Source organism: Panulirus ornatus, chromosome 68, assembly GCF_036320965.1.
Source record: "Panulirus ornatus isolate Po-2019 chromosome 68, ASM3632096v1, whole genome shotgun sequence".
NCBI lineage: Eukaryota > Metazoa > Arthropoda > Malacostraca > Decapoda > Palinuridae > Panulirus > Panulirus ornatus.
In genome coordinates, this window is record NC_092291.1 from 6,897,063 (window position 1) to 6,921,324 (window position 24,262).

A 24,262-nucleotide genomic window follows, 5' to 3' on the forward strand; every position below is an offset into this window, starting at 1 on the left:
GCTGCTGTCATTCTGTTCTACAGATATTATTTTGGCCACCGCTCTCATGAGGTGTCAGTTTACCATCGACTGTCTCCTGCTTCCTATAAATCTGAGTATGGAGGATACACACACGATAAGTGATCCTTATCACCACTTTCTTTCCTCGTAGAGCAAAGTTGCAGAATTCTCTTCTTTTTTATCGTTCCTGTTTCTTATAAACCATCAAACTCAGAAATTGTTTCCATAATCATGAGATAATACCTGATTCGCATACATTCTTTATCATCTAGTCTTATTTCATGATACTGTCCTGAGTCTTCTTTTTTGTTGTTGTGAGTGTTGATAGTTCAGCACTTCAGAAGGTTCATTGGTCTTGCACTGCGAGGGCGGACTTGGCCTCCTTGACCACCACTTGTTCTATAGAACGAAAAAGACGCCACCTTCCAACCAATTTAAGTTCCAGCGATTCTTTGTTATTGCCATGCTCCACACTCTCCTGACTCGACTTATTTCAGTCGACAACCTCAAGATCTTAAAAACTGGAGACCTAACAGCAAATTCTGTTTTATTCTAACAATTCCAGAGTTTTACTTTCCACTATGACTAAGATAATGCTAGGTATTTTCTACAGTGTATCTGTATCTCACACTAGCTCCATTAAACAATACAATTTTTGTAATGATAAGTTGAGAATCATACTTGAATAGCATTTCCATATGCAAAAGTGAGGAGAATTGGGCAGAGCTATAAAAGAATTGAATAATACTGGAGATAACTGAGCATGAATCGATCCTCCTGAAGGGACCACTTTATTTTGATCCCTGAACATGAGTACAAGAGACATGACTAGGTTATAGTCTCAGCCAGACAATGATTTTCTGCGAGTCCCTGACCGTGACAGTTACAAGACGTACATTAAGTGAGAATACGAATCTCATCAAAGTCTACCTCGGTTGACACCTCAACGGCGGCGGCCTTTTACCCTTTGTGGGCCAGTGATACTGCCTGGCTTGAGTAACTTATATATCTCTGAATTAACAAACTGACTCACACCTAGTGTTTCCTACTTTGCATATAATTCAAACGCTTAGCAGAGTATCTTTTAAAGATGATACGAAGGAGATTGGGTAAACTGAAATGTCTTTCATATAACTATGGAGAGACTCACCTGACTATTTGGGGAAAGTAGACAAAGCAATCTGTATCCAAAGGTAACTAACTCTGCAAGATGAAAGGAATCCTGAAGACTAAGAGCAGTTAAAACTTCATATTTAAACTGTTCTCAGTTACAAAGGATTCATTTAGTCTTGCAGAGTATGACGGAGGAAGTCAAACTAGCTAAGAACATGTCTTTTCAAAAACAGCTTCACCAGGAGTGGATATATCCTGCAACACCAATAAGACACATCATGCATGATGGCTAATGTATGGAAATCCTGGGGATCTTGAACTGGAAATCAACTACAAGTGTAATAATCTATCCTAAAAGGAAACAAGGTTTACATAGCATATAATAAACTTAAGGATGATGATGTACTAAATTTCTACAGTTATATTTTACCTTTTAGTTTCTCAAAAATTAGGTGTATTTGTATGTCAACTGCTCCAGAGATTTACACTCGTAATAAATGAAACAAACGTGTCCGTTTCACCTCCTTACACACAAAATTTAAATGTTTTTATAACAAAACTTTTTTGGTTGCAAAAGCAAGCAAAAGAATTGATAAGTAATCAAATGCAACGTCCAAATAACTCAAAAAGTAAAAGTTTTCTAATATGCAATGAGTTCTTACATACCACTCTTGTTTTGATCTTCTCATCCATATTTTGGCGAACTCGTGTCCGGCCTCTTCATCAAATGCTGGATACACGCCTGCAGATGAGGAGAGAAGGAGGCTGTGAGTTTGTTGAATATACGCCAATAACTTTGTGCGCCCAACACTGTTTACATATAAAATCAGCTGCAACAAGTTGGGTGAATCGAGGACCTTATATACTGAAACCATGAATTTCTTTAGAATCATCTTGGAAACATGAAGATGCTCGTTTTTAGACTGATTATGAATGAGTCCACATTGAAACATTTTCGGCACCTTAGTAAATAGACCAGAACTCCTTGAGAACTTTAATATAATTGGTTGCTGGCAGAACTGGATGCTGATTGCTTGATCTCAGCTTTGTATATAAACATTGGCTGTTTGTTGTGGTGGGTCTACAAGTTGTTTATCTTTGGTAAATAAGCATTACACTGTCACCCAGGACAATACATAAATACCTATACATATTTCAAGTGTGGTCCTTATTTATACACTCTAGGTAAAAATTAAGAATAAAAGCTTGCAAAACTACTGTTGAACAAGATACAAAATAACATTGTCATAATAAAAACAAATATTGAAGAGCTGGTACTTGTTGTCACTAGTCAAATGTAGAAAAATTAAGAATTAGTTACATACACATGAAGATCATTAGCACCTAAATTATTGCATTAGAACGATTTACTTGTTTCTTAAAAAGATCTCTAGTTTGACATATTGGAAGATCATTCTCCAATACTGATGTAATATAAAGCTCCCATTTAGATATAGCACATGAGAAATCATTATCTCTTGTTTCATACTTGGGCTGCTTGTTATCAAATTAATGGTAAATCTTACCCATCCTGGGACACTACCATTTAAGAAGTTATTCATGGAGCCACATTTTACTTGTTCTGCTCTGCAGTCTAATGGAAAGCCGACTGATAATGAAACCAGGAGTTATTAGTTGATAGGGGAGACTGAAGGGGATAACACTACACTTAAGTTCAAAGTATATTCTTGGGGTACTATTCAGAGAAAAGTTTTGCAGTTTCTCAAAAGTGTCCATTACACTGTGTTGGAGTGTGTTACTTGTAGAGACATAGTTAAGAATAGTAATAATATACTCCTTCTGGTCCTTTATAGTAATTTTGAACCCTCCTGCTCCTTTACTATTCTTGATTCAACAGATTGAACCTTTAAATGTAAAAGGTAGAGTTTTACATTATAGGCACCAAAATTCTCTCCAGAATATCATTAATTTCCAGTAGCATCATAGTATACTGTATGAAGATTATAATAAGAACAGTTTGGCATAACTTGGATAAGTCTATTTTACTTAATGATAGTAGATAACTCAAAAGTGTGATAATTAGAGTTGATAACGATGGAAAATTAATCTAGACTTCCCAAACATGTTTATTCTTTGAATGTACATGGCTGCTGAACAGTAGGATGTGAACAATACCATGGATTATATTCCTCAGATAATAAGATTAAAGTAAAATTTTGCTGTTAGGAAAAGTCAGGTGGTGCTTTCAAAAAATTTTGCTGATTTCTGCAAATGTTTTGCCAACTTCCATTTTATCCTCAAAATTTCTCTAATCTTCACAGCCCTACTTATCATTAACGAAATATCATATGATAAAAGTTATCACTAAATCACACACTGCTAATCTTATTGTTTTCTTCATGCCGTACAGTACCGTTTCAAACTGTCAAGTCAAATTCATTTAGTTTCATCTTCCTATTCGCTTTAGATAGTGAATGATTTTGGTTTTCAGTGAGAGTATGGTTTAAGGAGTACAATAACAATGGTGAAATAGGATTTGGAGCATTATAATTTACTCTATAGTTTTAGATAAGACATTACAAATGAACATTTTGAAGTTCATGAAAACGTGGGGTTGATTGATGAAAATGTAGTGAAACATGTTAAAAATCAGTAGAACTGGATCTGACTTTGGATTTATGTTTCTTTCCAGCCATGTGAAGGATTGCTCAATAGAAATTGCGGATGAGTTATAAACCTAATGGCCCACAGAAACAGCAAACAGAAGGTAAGCGTGAAAGAAAAAAAACTGTAAGATACTCTTGTCTCTGCATGTTGATCCTCAGTATACACATGCATATTTCCTTGTTTTCATAAATGAATGATGATTTTTAATTCTCATCATCACTGGATATGGTCATGTTCTAAAGACTGATTACAAATGTATTGTACAGCAGGAATGGTATGAACCAGGGCATGTGGGACATTTAGGGTAAACCAGGGAAGGTCTTTAGGGCCTGGGTGTGAATAGGGAGCCGTGGTTTTGGTGCATTACACATGACAGGTAGAGTCTGAGTGTGAGCAGATGTGGCCTTTTTTCATCTGTTTCCTGGCACTACCTTGCTGTGGCAAGAGGTGGTGATGCTGTTTTCCTGTGGAGCAGGGTGGTATTGGGAATGGAAGAAGGCAAGTAAGTATGACTATGTACATATATGTATATGCATATGGCTGCATATGTGTATGTGTATATTTATATGTTGATATGTATATGTATATGCATTCATGGTACATTTGTGTACATGAGTGGATAGGTCTCTCTTCATCTGTTTCCTGGTGGTACTTCACTGACGTGGGAAATGGTGATCAAGTATGATAAGATAAATGTAAAATGATGTATATATATATTTTTTTCATACTATTAGCCATTTCCTGCATTAGTGAGGTAGCGTTAAGAACAGAGGACTGAGCCTTTGAGAGAATATCCTCAATTGGCACCGTTCTCTGTTCCTTCTTTTGGAAAATTAAAAACAATAGGGGAGGATTTCCAGCCCCCTGCTCCTTACCATTCTAGTTGCCTTCTACGACATGCAGGGAATGTGTGGAAGGTATTCTTTCTCCCCTATCCCCAGGGATAAAATGATATATATATACATATATATTTTTTTTTTTTTCATACTATTCGACATTTCCCGCATTAGCGAGGTAGCGTTAAGAACAGAGAACTGGGCCTTTGAGGGAATATCCTCATATGGCCCCCTTCTCTGTTCCGTCTTTTGGAAAATTTAAAAAAAAATGAGAGGGGAGGATTTCCAGCCCCCCACTCCCTTCCCTTTTAGTCGCCTTCTACGACATGCAGGGAACACATGGGAAGTATTCTTTCTCCCCTATATATATTTATCTATTTATCCACTTTGCCTTGCCACTGTCTCCCACGCCAGCGAGGTAGTGCAAGGAAACAGACGAAAGAATGGCCCAACCCACCCACACACACATGCACACACATACACGTCCACACACACCAACATATACACACCTATACATCTCAACGTATACATACACATACACACACAGACATATACATATATACCCATGTACATAATTCATACTGTCTGCCTTTATTCATTCCCATCGCCACCCCGCCACACATGGAATAACAACATCCTTCCCCCTCATGTGTGTGAGGTAGTGCTAGGAAAAGACAACAAAGGCCCTATTCGTTCACACTCAGTCTCTAGCTGTCATGTAATAATGCACCGAAACCACAGCTCCCTTTCCACATCCAGGCCCCACAGAACTTTCCATGGTTTACCCCAAACGCTTCACATGCCCTGGTTCAATCCATTGACACCATGTCGACCCTAGTATACCACATCGTTCCAATTCACTCTATTCCTTGCACGCCTTTCACCCTCCTGCATGTTCAGGCCCCGATCACTCAAAATCTTTTTCACTCCATCTTTCCCCCTCCAATTTGGTCTCCCACTTCTCCTCGTTCCCTCCATCTTTGACACGTACATCCTCTTTGTTAATCCTCCTTACTCATCCTCACGAGTCCAAATCATTTCAACAAAGCCATATATATATATATATATATATATATATATATATATATATATATATATATATATAGGGGATAGGGGAGAAAGAATACTTCCCACGTATTCCCTGCGTGTCGTAGAAGGCGACTAAAAGGGAAGGGAGCGGGGGGCTGGAAATCCTCCCCTCTCGTTTTTTTTTTAATTTTCCAAAAGAAGGAGGGTGAAAGGAGGGCAAGGAATAGAGTGAATTGGAGCGATGTGGTATACAGGGGTTGACGTGCTGTCAGTGGATTGAATCAAGGCATGTGAAGCGTCTGGGGTAAACCATGGAAAGCTGTGTAGGTATGTATATTTGCGTGTGTGGACGTGTGTATGTACATGTGTATGGGGGGGGGGTTTGGCCATTTCTTTCGTCTGTTTCCTTGCGCTACCTCGCAAACGCGGGAGACAGCGACAAAGTATAAAAAAAAAAAAAAAAAAAAAAAAAAAAAAAAAAAAAGAAGGAACAGAGAAGGGGGCCAGGTGAGGATATTCCCTCAAAGGCCCAGTCCTCTGTTCTTAACGCTACCTCGCTATCGCGGGAAATGGCGAATAGTATGAAAAAAAAAAAAAAAAAAAAAATATATATATATATATATATATATATATATGTGTGTATATATATATATATATATATATATATATATATATATATATATATATATATATATATAAATAAAATTTTTATGTACTTTGTAGATTGTAGAAGACTGAAATCATGCAAGTTTACTCTTCAGTTTAAGAACTATTGCACACAGACTTTAGCATTCATTCACTATATATTTTATAAAAAAAAGTGATAGGATCAAGATGTTCACATGGTGCCATTCTATTTTTTCGTCTTGTGTAAGGGCTAGATTTATAGATTTGAGGTCATGGATATATGTATCAAAAGGTAAAAAGTAACATGTTTGAAATTGAGGTTGGTGATCATTTTTTCCATCAAATTGTCAGGGTGTTATACTGTGGAAATTATTTGTTGTCACTTCCTCTAAGTATTAACTGTAAGAATTTTGTGTGTAAGTTCTTGAAGAACTTAGTATAAGTTGAGTTAATTCCATCATTATTTGAGGAAGATGAAGGAGTTTAGTGGTATATTCCCTTTTTTAAAACCTTTTGTCAAAGGACTGATTCTTCAGTTAATTTTTCAGCGCTCTGTGTGGGTGACTCCCAGTTTTGATGATTTTGATGTTAGTTCTTCTCCCCCTGCCGAAAAGAAACAACGGAAATACCCCAAAGAACTTGATGCTTTTGCTGCTCTTGGGAAAACAAAATATCAGGTAAGCATTTTTTGTTTGATTTCATTGGATTCTTCATCTCTTGGAATGGTTAGAAAGATTAAGAACTTTTATTAGTGCAAAAGAATGAAGGCACTTTATGTAGTAAAATGTCTTAGGAGTGTGTCAAAGATGAAGCAAAAAAGATGAATCCCAGAGAAACAAGTAAGTGCTGTATATTTGAAATATTTTATAATTCCACACTAGATAGAAGTGCACAAGTGCTGCAGAAAAACAGTTGCTTTTTGATGATGCATTACTTACTTTACTTTTCTGGCCTAGGATCCCTTTCTATAGGACTTGTTTGGCACTCTGGGAGCTGGTCATCTTCACTAGGTGTAACTACAGATCAAAAAGTGATGTGAAGTGTGTATGTCAGTGTGAAGTGAGTGCATGATAAGACAGGAGTAATGTCTTTTGTAAATAATGCTGTGGGCATGGATGAGGCTCAGGATGCAGAGCAGGAAGTGTAACTTTTACATGCCTGGAGATTATAGTTTCAGTTGGGTGTATAACTGTTGGAGTGGAGTTTAAGTCTGGTTTGAGAGGACGGTTGTTTAGTGTTTGTTAAGTCACTACTGTGCATACCTGTACCTAGACTTGTGACATTTTGACTTGAGACATTTTGCATTTAAGACACTTGAGATTTAGAGAACATGTATAGAATAGAATTTTCCCTTAATTGTGAAATAGATCAGATTATTTTACTTATCAGGAATTTTTTCAAGATTTCATAGAAGAATACCTTTGCTTCATAACTCACCAACTAGCAGAAGTTATTTCAGTTTGTATTCCACCTTTCAGTAAGCAAATACATCTCAATGTATACATATATATACACACACAGACATTTACATATATACACATGTACATAAGTCATACTGTCTGCCCTTATTCATTCCTGTCGCCACCCCGCCACACATGAAACAACAACCCCCTCCCCCTGCATGTGCTCGAGGTAGCGCTAGGAAAAGACAGCAAAAGCCACATTCGTTCACACTCACTCTCTAGCTGTCATGTAAAATGCACCAAAACCACAGCTCCCTTTCCACATCCAGGCCCCACAGAACTTTCCATGGTTTACCCCAGATGCTTCACATGCCCTGGTTCAATCCATTGACAGCACGTTGACCCCGGTATGCCACATTGTTCCAATTCACTCTATTTCCTTGCATGCCTTTCACCCTCCTGCATGGTCAGGCCTCGATCACTCAAAATCTTTTTCACTCCATCTTTCCACCTCCAATTTGGTCTCCCACTTCTCCTTGTTCCCTCCACCTCTGACACATATATCCTCTTTGTCAATATTTCCTCACTCATTCTCTCCATGTGACCAAACCATATCAAAACACCCTCTTCTGCTCACTCAACCACACTCTTTTTATTACCACACATCTCTCTTACCCTTTCATTACTTATTCGATCAAACCACCTCACACAACATATTGTCCTCAAACATCTCATTTCCTGCACATCCACCCTGCTGTGCACAACTCTATCTATAGCCCATGCCTCACAACCATATAACACTGTTGGAACCACTATTCCTTCAAACATATTCCTGGAGATAGGAGAGAAAGAATACTTCCCATGTATTCCCTACACGTCATAGAAGGCGACTAAAAGGGGAGGGAGTGGGAAGGCTGGAAATCCTCCCCTCTCGTTTTCATTTTTTCCAAAGAAGGGACAGAGAAGGGAGCCAAGTGAGGACATTCTGTTTAAGGCTCTGTCCTATGTTTCTTAATGCTACCTCACTAACACGGGAAATGGCGAATATGTATGAAATTTTTTTATAAATATGAGTATTGATTAAAGAGTTAGGCAAGAACTTGCCAAAGAGAACCTTTTAGGAAATATATATTCAAAATTACTATTTACTGTATATCATGTGTATATTTTTAGAGTTTTGTCCTGAATGTTTAGCTCTAACTTTAACTATAATAGCTAGTACAAGTGCTTACAGCAATGTGTTCAATAGCTTCTCGAAACTTATGTTGTAAATAATATTCATATACTGTACTATGATGTGTAGGATTTCCCATCTTGTCTGTGAATGATAGTAAGGCTGTTTTATTTTTGACTTACCTCTGTGTGCAGGGAAATACTGTCCTTTGGGTGGATCTGTATGCTCCAACAACTAGAGATGACCTGGCTGTCCATAAGAAGAAAGTGCAAGAAGTTGAGTCTTGGCTGGTGGAGAGCATGGCTGGAATGAAGGTTGGTTTCCAGAAAGCAATGACTACAATTCTTGTGAAGTATAATGAATTAGATGATCCAGCAAACATACTTCTCCTAACAGTTTTTCTCTTATTGGATCAGATTTTCTTATTACTCCTTAAGTAAATGACAACAAATTTAGTAAGTCACTATATTCAGATTGTAACTTCATTAGGGTGGTCTTTTATTGTGATTTTTGCCAAAAAGAAAAAATATGGCTACTGTCGTCCTTACCTTGACTCTGATCTGACCATCTTATAGAGGCAGCTCCCATCTTCACATGATGAATATCTTTTCCTTGCTTTCTTTAGATACCTTGTTAACTTGTTGTATAGAGTTTTTTCTGTTGCTTAGAAGGTGCACAGATTTTGCTTTCGGTACCTTTTCATTCTGCATTATAGGTGTACAGTCATTAATCTACAGGTTGTGTACTTGTTAACTCTGTGGATAAAAGGCAAATAGTTAGATGACCTAAATGATGAAGAGAACACTTATCATATATATCATTCTGTGAGGGAAGTGAAGAAGATTAACATGCAAAATATGAATAAATAAGTGACCTAGAGAGTGATTTTATTGAGGAACATGGTAGCTAATATGGGAAGGTCACCCCTACCACATTCAGCTGGGCATTTGCTTGTGTGGAGAAACGTCTGGAACTGCAGTCTCATATTTTCTCTTTATATGGTACTGGGGTCATAAAGGTCTTTAGTGACAGATGTGCAGTGAAGAGCAATAATATTTCCAAAGAAAAAAGCCTTTGTTATCTCCCTCATACATGCCAACTAGTCTTCCTTGCACTTGTCTTTGGTGTGTATAGTATAGTATTTCTAAGCATATTCATGTTATTCACCTCTAGTGCTATGCTTGTGTATGAAGTAAGAGTAGAGTGTGAAAACGAGTTCAAGGAAAAATGAATTCAATATCTTCTCTTCACCTGCCAGCTACTCTTCCTTATCATTCATTAACATGGCCATTATAGTGCAATTCTTTCATCTTTCTTTCATACTTGTTCATCATTTACTATTTTAGTGAAGAAATGCCAGGATCAGAGTTGTTCGTGCCTGTGTATGAAATATAGAGTAAACAGCGATATTGAATTGAATGAAAAGGATATACAAACTACCCCTGTCCATAAGTCCCTCTGCCCCTCACACAGCAGTGGACCAGGCCAACACATAGGTATTTAGATAATTTTCTGAGTGTCTCTCTTACTTTTAGATACATTTCATCATTTCAGAAAGGAATTTCTTTTGTTATTTGTATTGTGCGTAGGATGATCTCTATAGCTGATACTGCTGTATAAGGGTTAAGAAGTAATCATGTGTTTTTACAGAGTATTGTATTGGTATTTAAGAATCATTTTGTTGATATGAAGGAATTTCTTGTAATGAAGTCCTAAAAGACAGGTTTTCAACTTCTTCCAAAATTCTTAAAATACACTTCCTCAATTAAGGTCTGATCTTGATGTGGACTTTCATCCATGAACAGAGCGTCCATTAGGAATATAAAAAGGATATCAGTATCAACCCTATTGCTGTGGTAGTTGATTAAAGTTGCCTAAGATTTCATAACCATTGTGTAAACTGACTTAAAAGAATATCCATTTAATGCAACAGTCAACAGCATTGTATGGTCGAACTGGTCTGACAGACATCCCTGTGTGATGCCATTTGGGAGTAGCTTTGAGAAACAAAGGTAAGCAAACATATGCTGGCCTACCCAAAGGTTGAGTATGTTAGTTTAGTGATGATGCAATACTCTGTTCTACTCCAACTTATCATTCCTAGGGTAGGAAATTCCTGCTACTGACGGGTCCAGCTGGATGTGGAAAATCTGCCACAGTACGGGTTTTGACCAGAGAAGCAGGCCTGAATCTTCTAGAGTGGATCAACCCAACTACTACTCCATATAGTTCATCTTTCATGGACCTGGGTGGGTCATTGAAGTTTTGCAGAATTTTAGATGTCATTTAGATTTGAGCAGTAAGAGATATGAAATTTTCTAGACTGAATATCATTAATTTCTTTTCTCTAACTCAGGTAGACCTGACAGTTTGAATTGTTAGTATGTGTCCATTCATGTGATGTATAGTTAATCATCTGTTTACATAGTGGCCTGACAAGCACTGTGCAAGAGTGGACCAGTGCAGTTTTGTGTTTTGTACCATTGTCAGTAAAGTTTTGTGACATCTCAGAAGACCATGAAGATGGAAATTTTGAATGAATTATCAGAGGAAGACTCAGTAAACAAGCAGAGTGGAGGAAAGTGAGAGAAAGCATTACATGCAGGAGTTGCTGGGTACACCTTGGCTTTGAAGGACAATTATGTATTAAGATTTAAGGCCTTTAGTGTTGTGTAAAGGTTAAAATGTCTGTGGTGCACAGAGTTTAAATGGCTGTGTCAGTTTGAATAGCTGAAAACCTTTTTAGAATAGCCAATTATAGGGACACAGACTTTTTTCTTTGGCTACTGCTTAAAGGGTTAAAACCCTCTTAATTCTTGAATTGATGAAAAGAATTTTCATTACTGGCCTCAGTTATGTTTGATTAGAGAAATTGCCTTACCACCAGGTATTTTGTTTATCACTTGTTTTGGTTTTCATAGATATGAGTACCTAAACCCATCAAAACAGTTGACTTGTACCACTGTTTGAAAATGAGGCAAGCCAGATCAGCTTCTAGGGAACGATTATGTTTTAGTTCACTTTGGAAATGAGTTTCCCTTGCTCATGCTGTTTATTGACCTGTGATTACCTTGTAAAGGACACACACACACACAGACACACACACACACACACACACACACACACACACACACACAAATTTATGACTGAAAATAGAATGATATCAATATGAAAAAAAGTCCAATATTTTGGATTTTTAATTTAATTAATTTACTTTTAGAAAACACTTGGGTCCATGGTGATACTGTAACATCAGTGAGTCAGACATCACAATTTTGGGACTTCCTTGTTCGTGCTAGCAAGTATCGTAGTGTGTGCAATCCAGAGAAAGAAAAGAATTTTGTTTGCGTGGAGGACTTTCCCAATGCATTCCTCAGAGACTCATCCACATTCCATACTTTGCTGAGGTTTGTTTCGCTCTGGTTTTCACAATTTTTCATACTGTTTTTGTTGATATTTCACTGTTTTTGATGGGCAAATGTTTTTCAAAGATGTTTATAAAGTTTAGACTTTAGTTTTATTTTATCTAATGGTGCATAGTGATTTTTTACCACATTTAAGGCTTAGTATGTCATTATTAATTTTTTTAGTATTCGCAACTGCTTCTGCTTTAGTGTCAGAAATAGATGATCAGCAACCTCATTTGTACACATCCATTTATGATATACCAGCACCAAAGCCTGCCATCCACAGCCATGTTTTACATATAGTTCCATAGTTTATCTTCACTGCTTCACATGCCTTAGTTTAATCCATTGACATATACCATATCTATCCAGTTATTTTTATCACTTGCATGCATCTTTCCTGAATATTCAGGTCCCAGTACCCTAAAGCTTCCTTCACTCAGTCCTTCAATCGCTATATTGGTCTCAACCCTTCCTAAGCTCCATCTACCTCTGGCATGTACATCCTCCTAATCAGGGTCCAAGACATAGCTGGAACTATTGTACTGTTATAGATACCTATCTTTTCCCTAAAAGATACTAAATTCTTTTTCCATATACTCTTCAGTACACCCTGGACCATAACACTGTAAACATTCTCGACAATTCTATCCTCATCCCATTCACTGCAGTAACACTCATTGCCAGAATATGCAGGCTCATTCTTCAATTTCTGGCTTTGGAAAATGACAAAACTACAAAGAAGAGTTTCTAGACCCCTACAGTTAATACTCAGTTTTTAGGTATATATATTTTGCCAATTGCAGCTGGATCTTCATTACCACTGTGTGTGTAGCTGTAAGGTTATTAAAATGTGCAGAGCAGTATACAGTGTTTCAATCTATCTTAGATACAGAAACTGATGATTTAGTCCCTGTGTAGGATAATGGAAGGGGATGTAAAAATTGTAAGTCTGAAAAGTTCATGGAAGGATAAAGCTAATGTATGTCATTTATTTTATGTACAGACAGTATAACCAGAGGAACAACAGCAGTCCTGTAGTGTTCATAGTATCAGACTCCACATCTCAACAGAGTAGTGCCAAGCATCTCTTCCCATCAGACCTACAGCAAGAACTTTCTCTGATTAATATAACGTATAGTGACTGCTTTTGTAGTATCCTTTTCTGATATCTTTAGTAATTGAAATAGATTGTTGATATTGAAATGAATAGTCAAAAGACTCGAATATATGTGTATTCAAATGAAACAGATTTAGTTTTGATATCCATGTTTTTATTTATATCCTTTTCGGATATCTTTATTCTTTGAAATAGAATGTTGATATCCGAGTTTTTAAGTATGTTCATTGGTATATGTCAGAGTAGGCTTAAATGTTTAAGCATAGAATAAATTTGTAGTGAAAGATGAATATTTCTGTAAAGGTGTAACATGTAATCCTATAAAGACTGGAGTGAAACTAATACAGTAATTAGTTGCTGTGATTATGTATGTTTCAGAAACTTTTTCATTTTAGGTTCAATCCCATAGCAAGTGGATTACTTGTGAAGGCCTTGAGTCGAGTATCCAGCATGGAGAGTGTTTGTGAAGGGGGTACAGGACACCCACTTCCTACTCGTGATGCACTGCAGAATCTTGCTGAAATTTCAGGAGGCGATATAAGAAGTGCAATCAATGCTTTGCAATTTGCATCCAAAAAAGGTTGGCTAATATTTCACTGAAGGTATTTGTACCCAAGGAATTGAGTGAAAACTTATGTGCAAATTAGATTAATCATATATCTGTTCTCAAAAGAACAGTATATGTGATGTGAGGTATGTTGACCTTGTAAGAAATGACAGTGTAGGAGCAAGGTGTGTTAGTAAGCACAGTGTGATTAAGAGAGCTGACCAGGGTGTGCTGAAATAGTTCAAACATATGGAGAGGATGAACAGAGAAAGATTGCCTCAGAGGACATGCCTGTCAAAAGTGGAAGGAGTTAGGAGGAGGGAAAGACCAGCTAAACATTTAAGTGGGTGTGAGAAGTGCATAGGATGAAATGAACTGGATCACTGTGATATACATAAGATGACTTGCCGTCAGTGTACTGAACTATTGGCATATGCAGTGTTAAGGGGAGGTCATGGAATACTGTGTGAAATATAACTGCGGATGTTGTGTGCTGGTTTCAGTGCAGTAAACGTGACAGCTGAAGAACAGATGTGAAAGAATGGGCTAGTTTTTGTGTGCTTTGGACACCACTTCACTTTGCTGAGGCACAAAATGATGAAAAAAATAAATGAAAAAAAATCTGTATTCAGTATGCAGTTCCCATAATTCACTTGGTGAAATACCGAGTTTGTATACAGCCATTCTTTCGCACATTCTTAGATGTTATCCTTGCTAGCACTTTTCATACTTTTTCATTATATTCTAACTTTATTCTAGGTTTCTGTCTCTTTCTGTAATGTACTCTTATACAGTCTCTCATCATTCTTTCTGTAAATGTCTCTCTCATGTGCATCTAACATATTAGGATTCCATCCTTCTTTCTGTTAACACCATTTATTTTTCCTGCTGTCTTGAAATATCTTGTTGCTTTCCTCATTCCATGTCCAGATCATAAAGAAAATCAATCTCCACTGTGGTTGGGATTATTGTACCATCAAACATACCTAATTTTGCCTTCACAGACATGACCTCTTCCCCCACACTCCTCAATGTACATAGGATATTTAACCCCTCTTCCAGCTTATGATATATTTCAGGTCCCATAGTTCCATCAGCAGCCACGTTAACTCCCAGATATCTGAAACATTCCAATTTCTCCAGGTTCTCTTCTTTCAAACTCATGCTGCAATCAAATTCCATAATCTTGATTTTATTCACGTTAACTCTCAATTTCTTTCTTTCTCATGCCCTTCCAAGCTTAGGCATCAGCTTCTGCAGTTTCTCTTTTGAGTCTACCACTAGAGTCCTGTCATTTGCAAAAACCAACTGACACCTCCCAGAACCCACTCATTCCTTACATACTTTACAAGACCTTCATGTGTCCCTCTCTCACCACCTTATACAGATTAAACAGCCTTAATAACATCATACACTCTTGAGACCAGACTGACTTTCACCTGGAACCAAACCAACCTCCATTCCTTTTCACATACATTTTTTGTTCCCTTGAATACGAATATTTTTTCTCAAATAGGATTATTGTGGTAAGAGTCTGAAGAAAAAAATGTACAGCTTTCACAATTTTTAGAATAATATTACCAGTGATGTATGGAGGGTAATGTCACATCATAAACATATTTACTCTGCAGTGAATGTTGATTTTGTATGGAATGATGTGAAAACTTATTTTGATAGTTGTTCATTGGCAGAGGATGATAGAATGAATGTATTTTGTATCTTGAAATGTAGTTTTCATGTAGATTGTACCATATTTTGATTTTTACAGTCATCAAGCTAAGTGTGATGATATATTTCATGATAGAGAATTTTTTAGTTTGTTTATATGGTTCATTATTGTTTGTTTGAGTTTGATATTCATTTGATAGGTGAAGGAATGCTGAAGATGATTGAGGAATATTGCAGTACTATCATATGATTTGGATATTGCAGTATTTTGGTTTTATTATTTATATCAAATAACATTGCAGCAAGGCTTTTATGTTTTGTAACATATGTTGAAATAAAGTGTTTTTGTTGTTTTGCTAAATGTTCTTTTTCACTCTACTGACAGATATATATCACCTCAAGGAGTTATTCACTGGCTCACTGGGGAAGGCAAGGACACTAACCAAAACCAAGTCATGTAGCAAGTCCCAGGGTGACAAGAAAGTCTCACTCAAACCTCATAATGGTGATGCTTTTGCTGCAATAGGAGGAAAAGATGCCTCTCTCTTTCTCTTCAGAGCACTGGGAAAAGTTCTGTACTGCAAGCGTGAGTAAAGTGTGCTGTACTAAGTTAGGATTAGTGGTTATATTGATTACTTGAATTTTAAAAGAGCTGTTTGTAACATGGCAACCCTCCACTGAAGTCACCTGCTAGAATGAAGATACTTGCCTACATTTATTTTTTATTTGTTTAGCACTTTGACATTACCAGACTATACCTGCATGAGTTTACAGCATCAGTGGAGAGCCACCTTTCATGAATCTCTGTCGTTGATAATAGTCTTGTCAAGGAAATTCTCACTCCAAATGAGTCACTTCATTTCCTGCTACTGAAAGTAGTGCAGTCTTAGGCTGCAAAAGCGTCTGGAAAGGATGTTCTGGATAACAAATGGCTGCCTGAAACTACATTAATAATCACTGATTCACTCAGCTGACTGGTGCCACCCAGTAGGATTCACTCATCACTCTCCTCTTTTTCCCTCATTATCACTGTTATTTTTTAGGTAAGTAATTTTGGATGATATAATGTCAAATTACAGTATGTTGTGTAAATGTGTGTTATATATTCATATATTTATATTTATTTTGCTTTGTCGCTGTCTCCCACGTTTGCGAGGTAGCGCAAGGAAACAGACGAAAGAAATGGCCCAACCCACCCCCATACACAATGTATATACATACACGTCCACACACGCAAATATACATGCCTATACATCTCAATGTACACATATATATACACACACAGACACATACATATATACCCATGCACACAATTCACACTGTCTGCCTTTATTCATTCCCATCGCCACCTCGCCACACATGGATTACCATCCCCCTCCCCCCTCATGTGTGCGAGGTAGCACTAGGAAAAGACAACAAAGGCCCCATTCGTTCACACTCGGTCTCTAGCTGTCATGCAATAATGCCCGAAACCACAGCTCCCTTTCCACATCCAGGACCCACACAACTTTCCATGGTTTACCCCAGACACTTCACATGCCCTGATTCAATCCACTGACAGCACGTCAACCCCGGTATACCACATCGATCCAATTCACTCTATTCCTTGCCCTCCTTTCACCCTCCTGCATGTTCAGGCCCCAATCACACAAAATCTTTTTCACTCCATCTTTCCACCTCCAATTTGGTCTCCCACTTCTCCTCGTTCCCTCCACCTCAGACACATATATCCTCTTGGTCAATCTTTCCTCACTCATTCTCTCCATGTGCCCAAACCATTTCAAAACACCCTCTTCTGCTCTCTCAACCATGCTCTTTTTATTTCCACACCTCTCTCTTACCCTTACATTACTTCCTCGATCAAACCACCTCACACCACACATTGTCCTCAAACATCTCATTTCCAGCACATCCACCCTCCTGCGCACAACTCTATCCGTAGCCCATGCCTCGCAACCATACAACATTGTTGGAACCACTATTCCTTCAAACATACCCATTTTTGCTTTCCGAGATAATGTTCTCGACTTCCACACATTCTTCAAGGCTCCCAGGATTTTCGCCCCCTCCCCCACCCTATGATTCACTTCCGCTTCCATGGTTCCATCCGCTGCCAGATCCACTCCCAGATATCTAAAACACTTTACTTCCTCCAGTTTTTCTCCATTCAAACTTACCTCCCAATTGACTTGACCCTCAACCCTACTGTACCTAATAACCTTGCTCTTATTCGCATTTACTCTTAACTTTCTTCACACACTTACCAAACTCAGTCACCAGCTTCTGCAGTTTCTCACATGAATCAGCCACCAGCGCTGTATCATCAGCGAACAACAACTGACTCACTTCCCAAGCTCTCTCATCCACAACAGACTTCATACTTGCCCCTCTTTCCAAAACTCTTGCATTCACCTCCCTAACATATAACAATAATATATAACAATAACAATAGTAGGTATGTGAGGAGGGCATGTAAGGACAAGGTTAAGTGGAGACTCTTTTGCCTTGGACAGTCCCTTGCTGGAAATTTCCAGTGGAAATGGGCATCAGAGATATAGATAGATAGATAGAACGATAATTTATGGTGTTTTTAATGAGTGTTTATAAGGTAGCAGCATGGTGATGCTTAGTGTCCCTTTAAATCTGGCATTTTGCACTTTCTTTATTCCTCTATTTGATTATGTGTATTCTGTAGTTTGGCCCCTGAATCTTATTTGATCTTTTGTTTCAGGAAGTCAGGAACAGGGTGTGACTGAAACATTACCAAAACATTTGCTTGCCCAGGAGAGGATGCCACTCCAGGAGAATGCAGAGAATATCTTTGAAAAAACATCCATGGGGGCTGCTAGTTTTAGCTTATTCCTTCACCAGAATTGTTTGGCCTTTTTCTCAGACATACATGATATAGGGCAAGCATTGCAGCACTTGACTGACTCTGATATATTGGCTGCAGAGTGGACGGTCAGTTGAGTTTGAATCTATGCCGAACTTTTATTTTCCTTTATATCTAATAATTAACATGTGATTTAATGCTTGATATACTTTCTAAATTTTGCTATAGTTTCATTTTTTAGATATGTAATTCAGTGCTTGATTTGTCATTTAATTTTCAGCACTGAAAATAACCCTTAAGATATAAATGGTTCATAAACTTTTTGTTTTTACTGTACATTATATCGAAAAATGCTTAACACAAATATATATGGTGGTCCTTTTTCTGCTTTCAGTTGCATGTTAGTAGTCACAAGTTAGCAAAGCATAAACATGCTGCCAGTGCACTGATAAAGCTGGCCAGCAGATGGTGTTAGCCTACTTCATAATTCAGACTATTCAGAATGTGTCAGTTTGGGTCCTTTGCACATACAGATGGTGGGATATAATTTGCAGAAGAAAGTAGAAGTGTCTGATGATAGTTGTAGGGTTCCTAGTCTCAGCTGATAAGAACTGTAGTTCAAAAAGAAGTAAAGATTCAAACGCACAAAAGTAAGGGTGTACTGTGCCTCTTTTATATGATTTTCCACTGCAGTCATATCATGTTCTTCTGAGTAGAGCCCCATATTATGTATGAGATACTATTTAATGCAGTCTGAAAAGGGGATGCTGTATCGTCTGTTTTCTTTGTTTAGGCATAGAATTATTGTCAGGACTTTCAAAATACATCTTTTCTTAATAGGGCCGTGATGTATTAGAAGATTATGCAGCCTCAGTGGCTGTACGTGGTCTGATGCATGCAAATAAGGGTAGTGCTTCTGGTGGTACTTGGCGGCCAATCACACGACCACAGTGGTACAGAGTGCATAAGGAATGTCAGCAGAATTCCACAGCCTTGAGGGATGAACACCGTATGGCTTCACTCACCTCAGAGGACCTTACAACAGTCATGGTTCCATTAAAAGCTAAGATATTAGCAGGTAAAAGTAAAGGTAGTGAGGATAGATGAATTGGTTTAAGGAGACTTTTGTGTATTGTGGCCTTAGTATTAGGAGTGTTAGAGTGTACTTTAGATGAAGGAATCTGGATTATTACGTTTATATAATCTAGGAGAAATATGAGCTCCTTTGGAGTGAAAAGTTCAACAAGATTGTCTTCCCTTTCATCAACAGATAAAGATACCATATAGCCGCACTAAAGGTGAGTTTCCTCTCTTGATTTATCCTCAAGCAGGCAAAGTCCAGTAAACTAACGAATTGGACTGACGTCATATATGGAGAGTGATGTGTCTTCAGTGGGAAAATCCAGGGCATATGGAATTGTCAAGGTGATCATTGAATAGGTAGTATGGCTTGGCTGTGGATGGTAGGCTCTGAATTTGATACATTACACATGACAGCTAAAGACAATGTGCGCAAATGAGACCCTTGTTCATTTGTTTTTGATGATGCATCACTGATGTGAGAAAGGCATTTAGTTACAAAAAAGTATTAATTTTGTGAAAAGCATACTTAACAGGTTTGTGCACTGTGATGTTACATCAATGGATGTGACTTTTGCACGTACAGAATAACAGTCATGGGATATTCTGTGATCACAGCGAGGAGTCCTGTATTCAGCGACGTAGTGTATCGTCTTAAGATATCACGTGTAACTTTCATTACTTCCATCCCTGACATCCATACATCTTCAGTGTAGTTTTCACATTATTACCCTAGGTAGATCAAACATGAATTCTATTAAAGAATCTGGAATCATGTCATAGCTTTTATGTATAATGTACCTTGTTGATGTAGCAATTAGAAATTTAGTATCTATGAGAATGAGACATGGAATTAAGAGATGAAACTGTTAATATTGACACTATAAATGAATGAAAAAGATTGTATGGAGAATGTAAAAATGAAGAGATGGGGGTTCCACAGTTGTTAATTTCCCTTTCCATATTGCACAAATACCATCATCACACACATGAACTTTATCAATCAGCCTCAGAGGGGATGATGAACAGCTGCATTGGTTATGAACTTGTCTTTATGAGGGCATGCAGATGAAAGCCATCTCAGGCATGACAAATGACAGAATTTCACTTTGCTTACAGGGGATGTATATAGATAATGCTATATGTATTTTAATCCATGGTAGTGCTTGATGTATTAGAAATTATATCCAGGTTTATATTAGTATTGCAGAAAGTCATAGAACTGAACCTTGAAAATTTTTAATGTGATAAGTTTTTTCTTTTACAAGGTGTGCATGAGGTGATTAATTATGGATTGGTGTTTTAACTGTCATTCAAATGTAAACTTGTATTATGTCTTATGATGTTTTATTTGCCTGTAGTCAAAGTAGTTCACAGCCCCACTTTCTTGCATGTAGTCTGATATCTTACATTGGGGAATAGCTCAATTTCCTTTCATATTGAAAATCTTTTTTTCAGGTGATTTCCCCCTAACCAAGGAAGTGGGTCTCTTCTCAAATGTCCAGTTGAAAAATGCTGCTGAGAGATTAGGGGAGCAAGATGCTAATGTCACTATTGCTGAAGAGGATAAGGAGGTAGTCCCTAGACACACTTCAGTACCTAGTTTGGAGGTGCTGATCACAGATCACCAGGATGATGGTGATCCAGATGAAGACTTTAGGATTGAAGAATATGATGATGACTGATAGTCCAGTAAATCTTTGATTTTGACTGTAGACATGTATAGAAATATATATTTTTATAAGAATGTCATGATTCTGTAATTGTTTATTTATTACTATTATTATTATATTATTCATAATCACTATTTCTCAAGTCAGAGAGATAGTGCCAGGAAACAGACGAAGAATAGCCCATCCACTCATATACATATATATATATAAACAACGCCCACATACGCACATATACATGCATATACATATCAATATATACATACATATACATGCACATATGCAGACATTACATACATATGCATGTATGTATTTATACTTGCTTTTTATCTGTTCCTGTCACTACCCCACCCCATAGGAAAACAGCTTTGTTATCCCCTGCTTCAGCAAGGCATTGCTAGGAATACAGACAAAAAGGCCACATTCATTCACACTTAGTCTCTAGTTGTGATAGGTGATGCACCGAAACCACAGCTCCCTATCCACATCCAGGCCCCACAGACCTTTCCATGGTTTATTCATATCACACATTATTTTTTTCTTGAGGATGTCATTGTTCTATGATTATTCTAATTTTACCTAACATAATCTTGCCTCAGGATTTCATTCTCTAGTACGCCTGCATTGTTCAAGAAACCAGGCACATCCACTAGGTAGGGCCACAAGCTGAAAAATGTGGCGATGTCTGTTTGTATTAGTTGTTTCGAGTGTGACACAGCTTCAAGCTCTCCGCAGCTGTTTTCTGATGTGTGTATTATTATTGTGGCATTATTGGACTCCACCTGCTTGAGGTTACACCACAAGTGAAAATTCACCTTTAGCAAGGCTGTATCACATAGAGCAGTGTTGTTAAAGAACTTCTTACTCCATAGGAGTTTACATTTCCCTGCATCTGAAAAAGATCAGCATAAATCTGCAGGTCCTTTTGCTAAGGTATTGCTCAACACTAGGACTAACATAGAAATTGGTTTTGGGATGATTATGAATAGTAGATATTGTTATGCAACCCCAGGATCCCTTTAATGGTGCTCCAGCAGCTTGGAAGCTGCATCAAATTTTATCATTTAGTGCACACAACTCAAAAGTGATTTTTAATGAATTTTCAAGTGATCAATGCTAAATGCTTCATAGGAATACGAGTGCAAGTTTTTGAAATGACTCTTATAGCAAAATTAGAACATGGGTATTAACACATGAATAGCAGTGTGAATCTTAAAGATTTGTCTTAATCATCAAAATTCCACTTTATCTGCAGCATCACTTTGAAGAATGTGTGATTAGATTAGCTTAGGTTTCATGGGTTTGCATTGTCTTTTTTTCCTATATATCTGTGGTAAAAAAAAAATGGTGCCACCCAAGAGAAATCATCACTTCATGTAGGCATTACCAGACTCCACCTACCTGTGTTTATACCATAAGCTGAAAAAGACATCTTTATTAAGAGAGTATCATTTGAGCACAATCTTGTTGAAGAACTTTAAAGTACATTCTTTCTCTGCTACTGATTGTACCACTGCCTTGAAATTGCAGGAACCTCTGGAGAAGGAATCTTAGGGTTACAAAATGATAACGATTTCAGGTATAAGAAAATTTTACCTCTAACTCATGCCCCTAAAGTAAAATTGTACCCGATTATGTCTTCATTCTGCTTGTCTCATATGTATTCAATGAAAAGTAAAGCAGAACATGCTTTGAAATGTTGAAGAATAAAGTGAATTTTGGTTAAGGTATCTATCCTATCTTGTTCCTAGGTATGGACTAGATTTGTTTTGTGCCACTTTGGTAAACTGTACCAGCTGAACCAAGTGTGATATCCAGAAGATTATTTATCAATTAATTGTGTCAATAAAGCTTTGCATATTGTAACATTAGTCTTTTATACCTTTGTGATACAATAAATTATGACACAGTAAATTATCATGTTGGTGAAAGATAGATGATAGGAGCCAGGGTATTCATATCCTGGGACCCCATTTTCTTAGCAGAATTCTTGTCAACAGGACCTTGCACTCTTTAGACTACTGAAAAAAACTTAGATGTGTACAGTGTAAATGCTGTTCCACACTACGGTGGAACTTTTTTGGTACCATAGGTTCATGAATTATTTCTGACCAATGTTTTTTGAAACAATTGCATAGAAACAGCAATAAAGAAACTGTTATATTGCTACTTAGGCTATTTTTCAAAATCCAGTTAGAAAGGTGGATGTCTGCTTGTTTGATGTTTTCACCTCAAAGACCTACCAATTCAGCTGGTTCTATGTTTCATCTTCCACTAGGGTAGATGTGACAACTCATTCAATTCCGTAATTGTTCCTTTTATCATTAATTGGACTTCTGATATGGCAATGCAACTCCATGAGTTGGTGACTTAACCTATGAATGTCATGAGCTGGAGGCAAGGTTGCTACTTTGGCTCAATCTTACAAAAAATTATGATGCTGAGTGGATGAAACGTTCATAGCACTGTGTTGTTGTAGGTTGTGTGCAGTAACATTTACAGGAAACTACATGATTAAGACAATAGAGCAAAGTTAAATGTAATTAATTCTACCATTACAGTTCAAAATGAATGTGCAAACCTGCAGCTTAAAAACTAGATGGGTGCTTCATGAAATACTTGTCAACTGCAGTGCAGCATAGTCAATAGGAGTGTCATAAAAATGAATAGATATATTATTTGGAAAATATCAAAAACATCTATGAACTTCCAGTTTCAAAGATGGTTTTCTTCAGCTTATGAACTAGGTTAAGTTTCAGGTTAAGCCTTTTTATAAGGAGTCCTACTCAGACAAAATCCAAACTAGAGTTATGGGTCTTATGCCATTCAACTTTTGGCAAACAGCTATATTAAGTTTCACACCTGATATAAAGTTTCAATTAACACCAAGGTAAATTGCAAGTTAAAATGCGAATCCTGATGTACAAATAAATCATTAAGTGCCTGCCAAAAAGTGTCCATTAGTCATCATGTTTAATGGCATTTGAGAGAATGTGGAATATGATTTTCTTGCTATCCAAAGTGGGATTACCTTGAAATTGACCTGTAAGTGGAATTAGCATAAAGATCAACTACTGACGTCTTATACTAACAACGAGAGTTTGCCTGAACAGTGTTGTTATACTTT

The 24,262-nt window shown here is 37.3% G+C and overlaps 1 protein-coding gene and 1 long non-coding RNA gene across 4 annotated transcripts in view; one reads left to right on the top strand and one right to left on the bottom strand.

Annotated features, from left to right (window-relative positions):
• Positions 1–24,262, bottom strand: part of LOC139747481 (uncharacterized) — a 52,353-nt gene that overhangs the window by 12,074 nt on the left and 16,017 nt on the right. The window contains exons 2-4 of the long non-coding RNA XR_011712401.1: positions 9,359–9,565; positions 8,993–9,113; positions 1,780–1,855 (exon numbers count right to left, since the gene is read on the bottom strand). This is a non-coding gene — a long non-coding RNA (uncharacterized lncRNA). The remainder of the gene's footprint in view (positions 1–1,779; positions 1,856–8,992; positions 9,114–9,358; positions 9,566–24,262) is intronic.
• Positions 1,805–23,001, top strand: Rad17 (Rad17 checkpoint clamp loader component). Of its 3 annotated transcripts, none has more exons than XM_071659850.1 (12): positions 1,805–1,880; positions 3,767–3,841; positions 6,782–6,910; positions 9,005–9,124; positions 10,915–11,059; positions 12,031–12,217; positions 13,224–13,352; positions 13,733–13,917; positions 15,938–16,138; positions 18,284–18,513; positions 19,226–19,463; positions 20,924–23,001. In XM_071659850.1, exons 2-12 carry the CDS (start codon positions 3,815–3,817, stop codon positions 21,148–21,150), a joined length of 1,818 nt encoding a protein of 605 aa, XP_071515951.1. In that variant the 5' UTR covers positions 1,805–1,880; positions 3,767–3,814; the 3' UTR covers positions 21,151–23,001. The 3 variants fall into 3 exon arrangements, with proteins under 3 accessions (XP_071515951.1, XP_071515952.1, XP_071515953.1); XM_071659851.1 differs by lacking the exon at positions 1,805–1,880 and adding an exon at positions 1,958–2,188; XM_071659852.1 differs by lacking the exon at positions 1,805–1,880 and adding an exon at positions 2,178–2,214.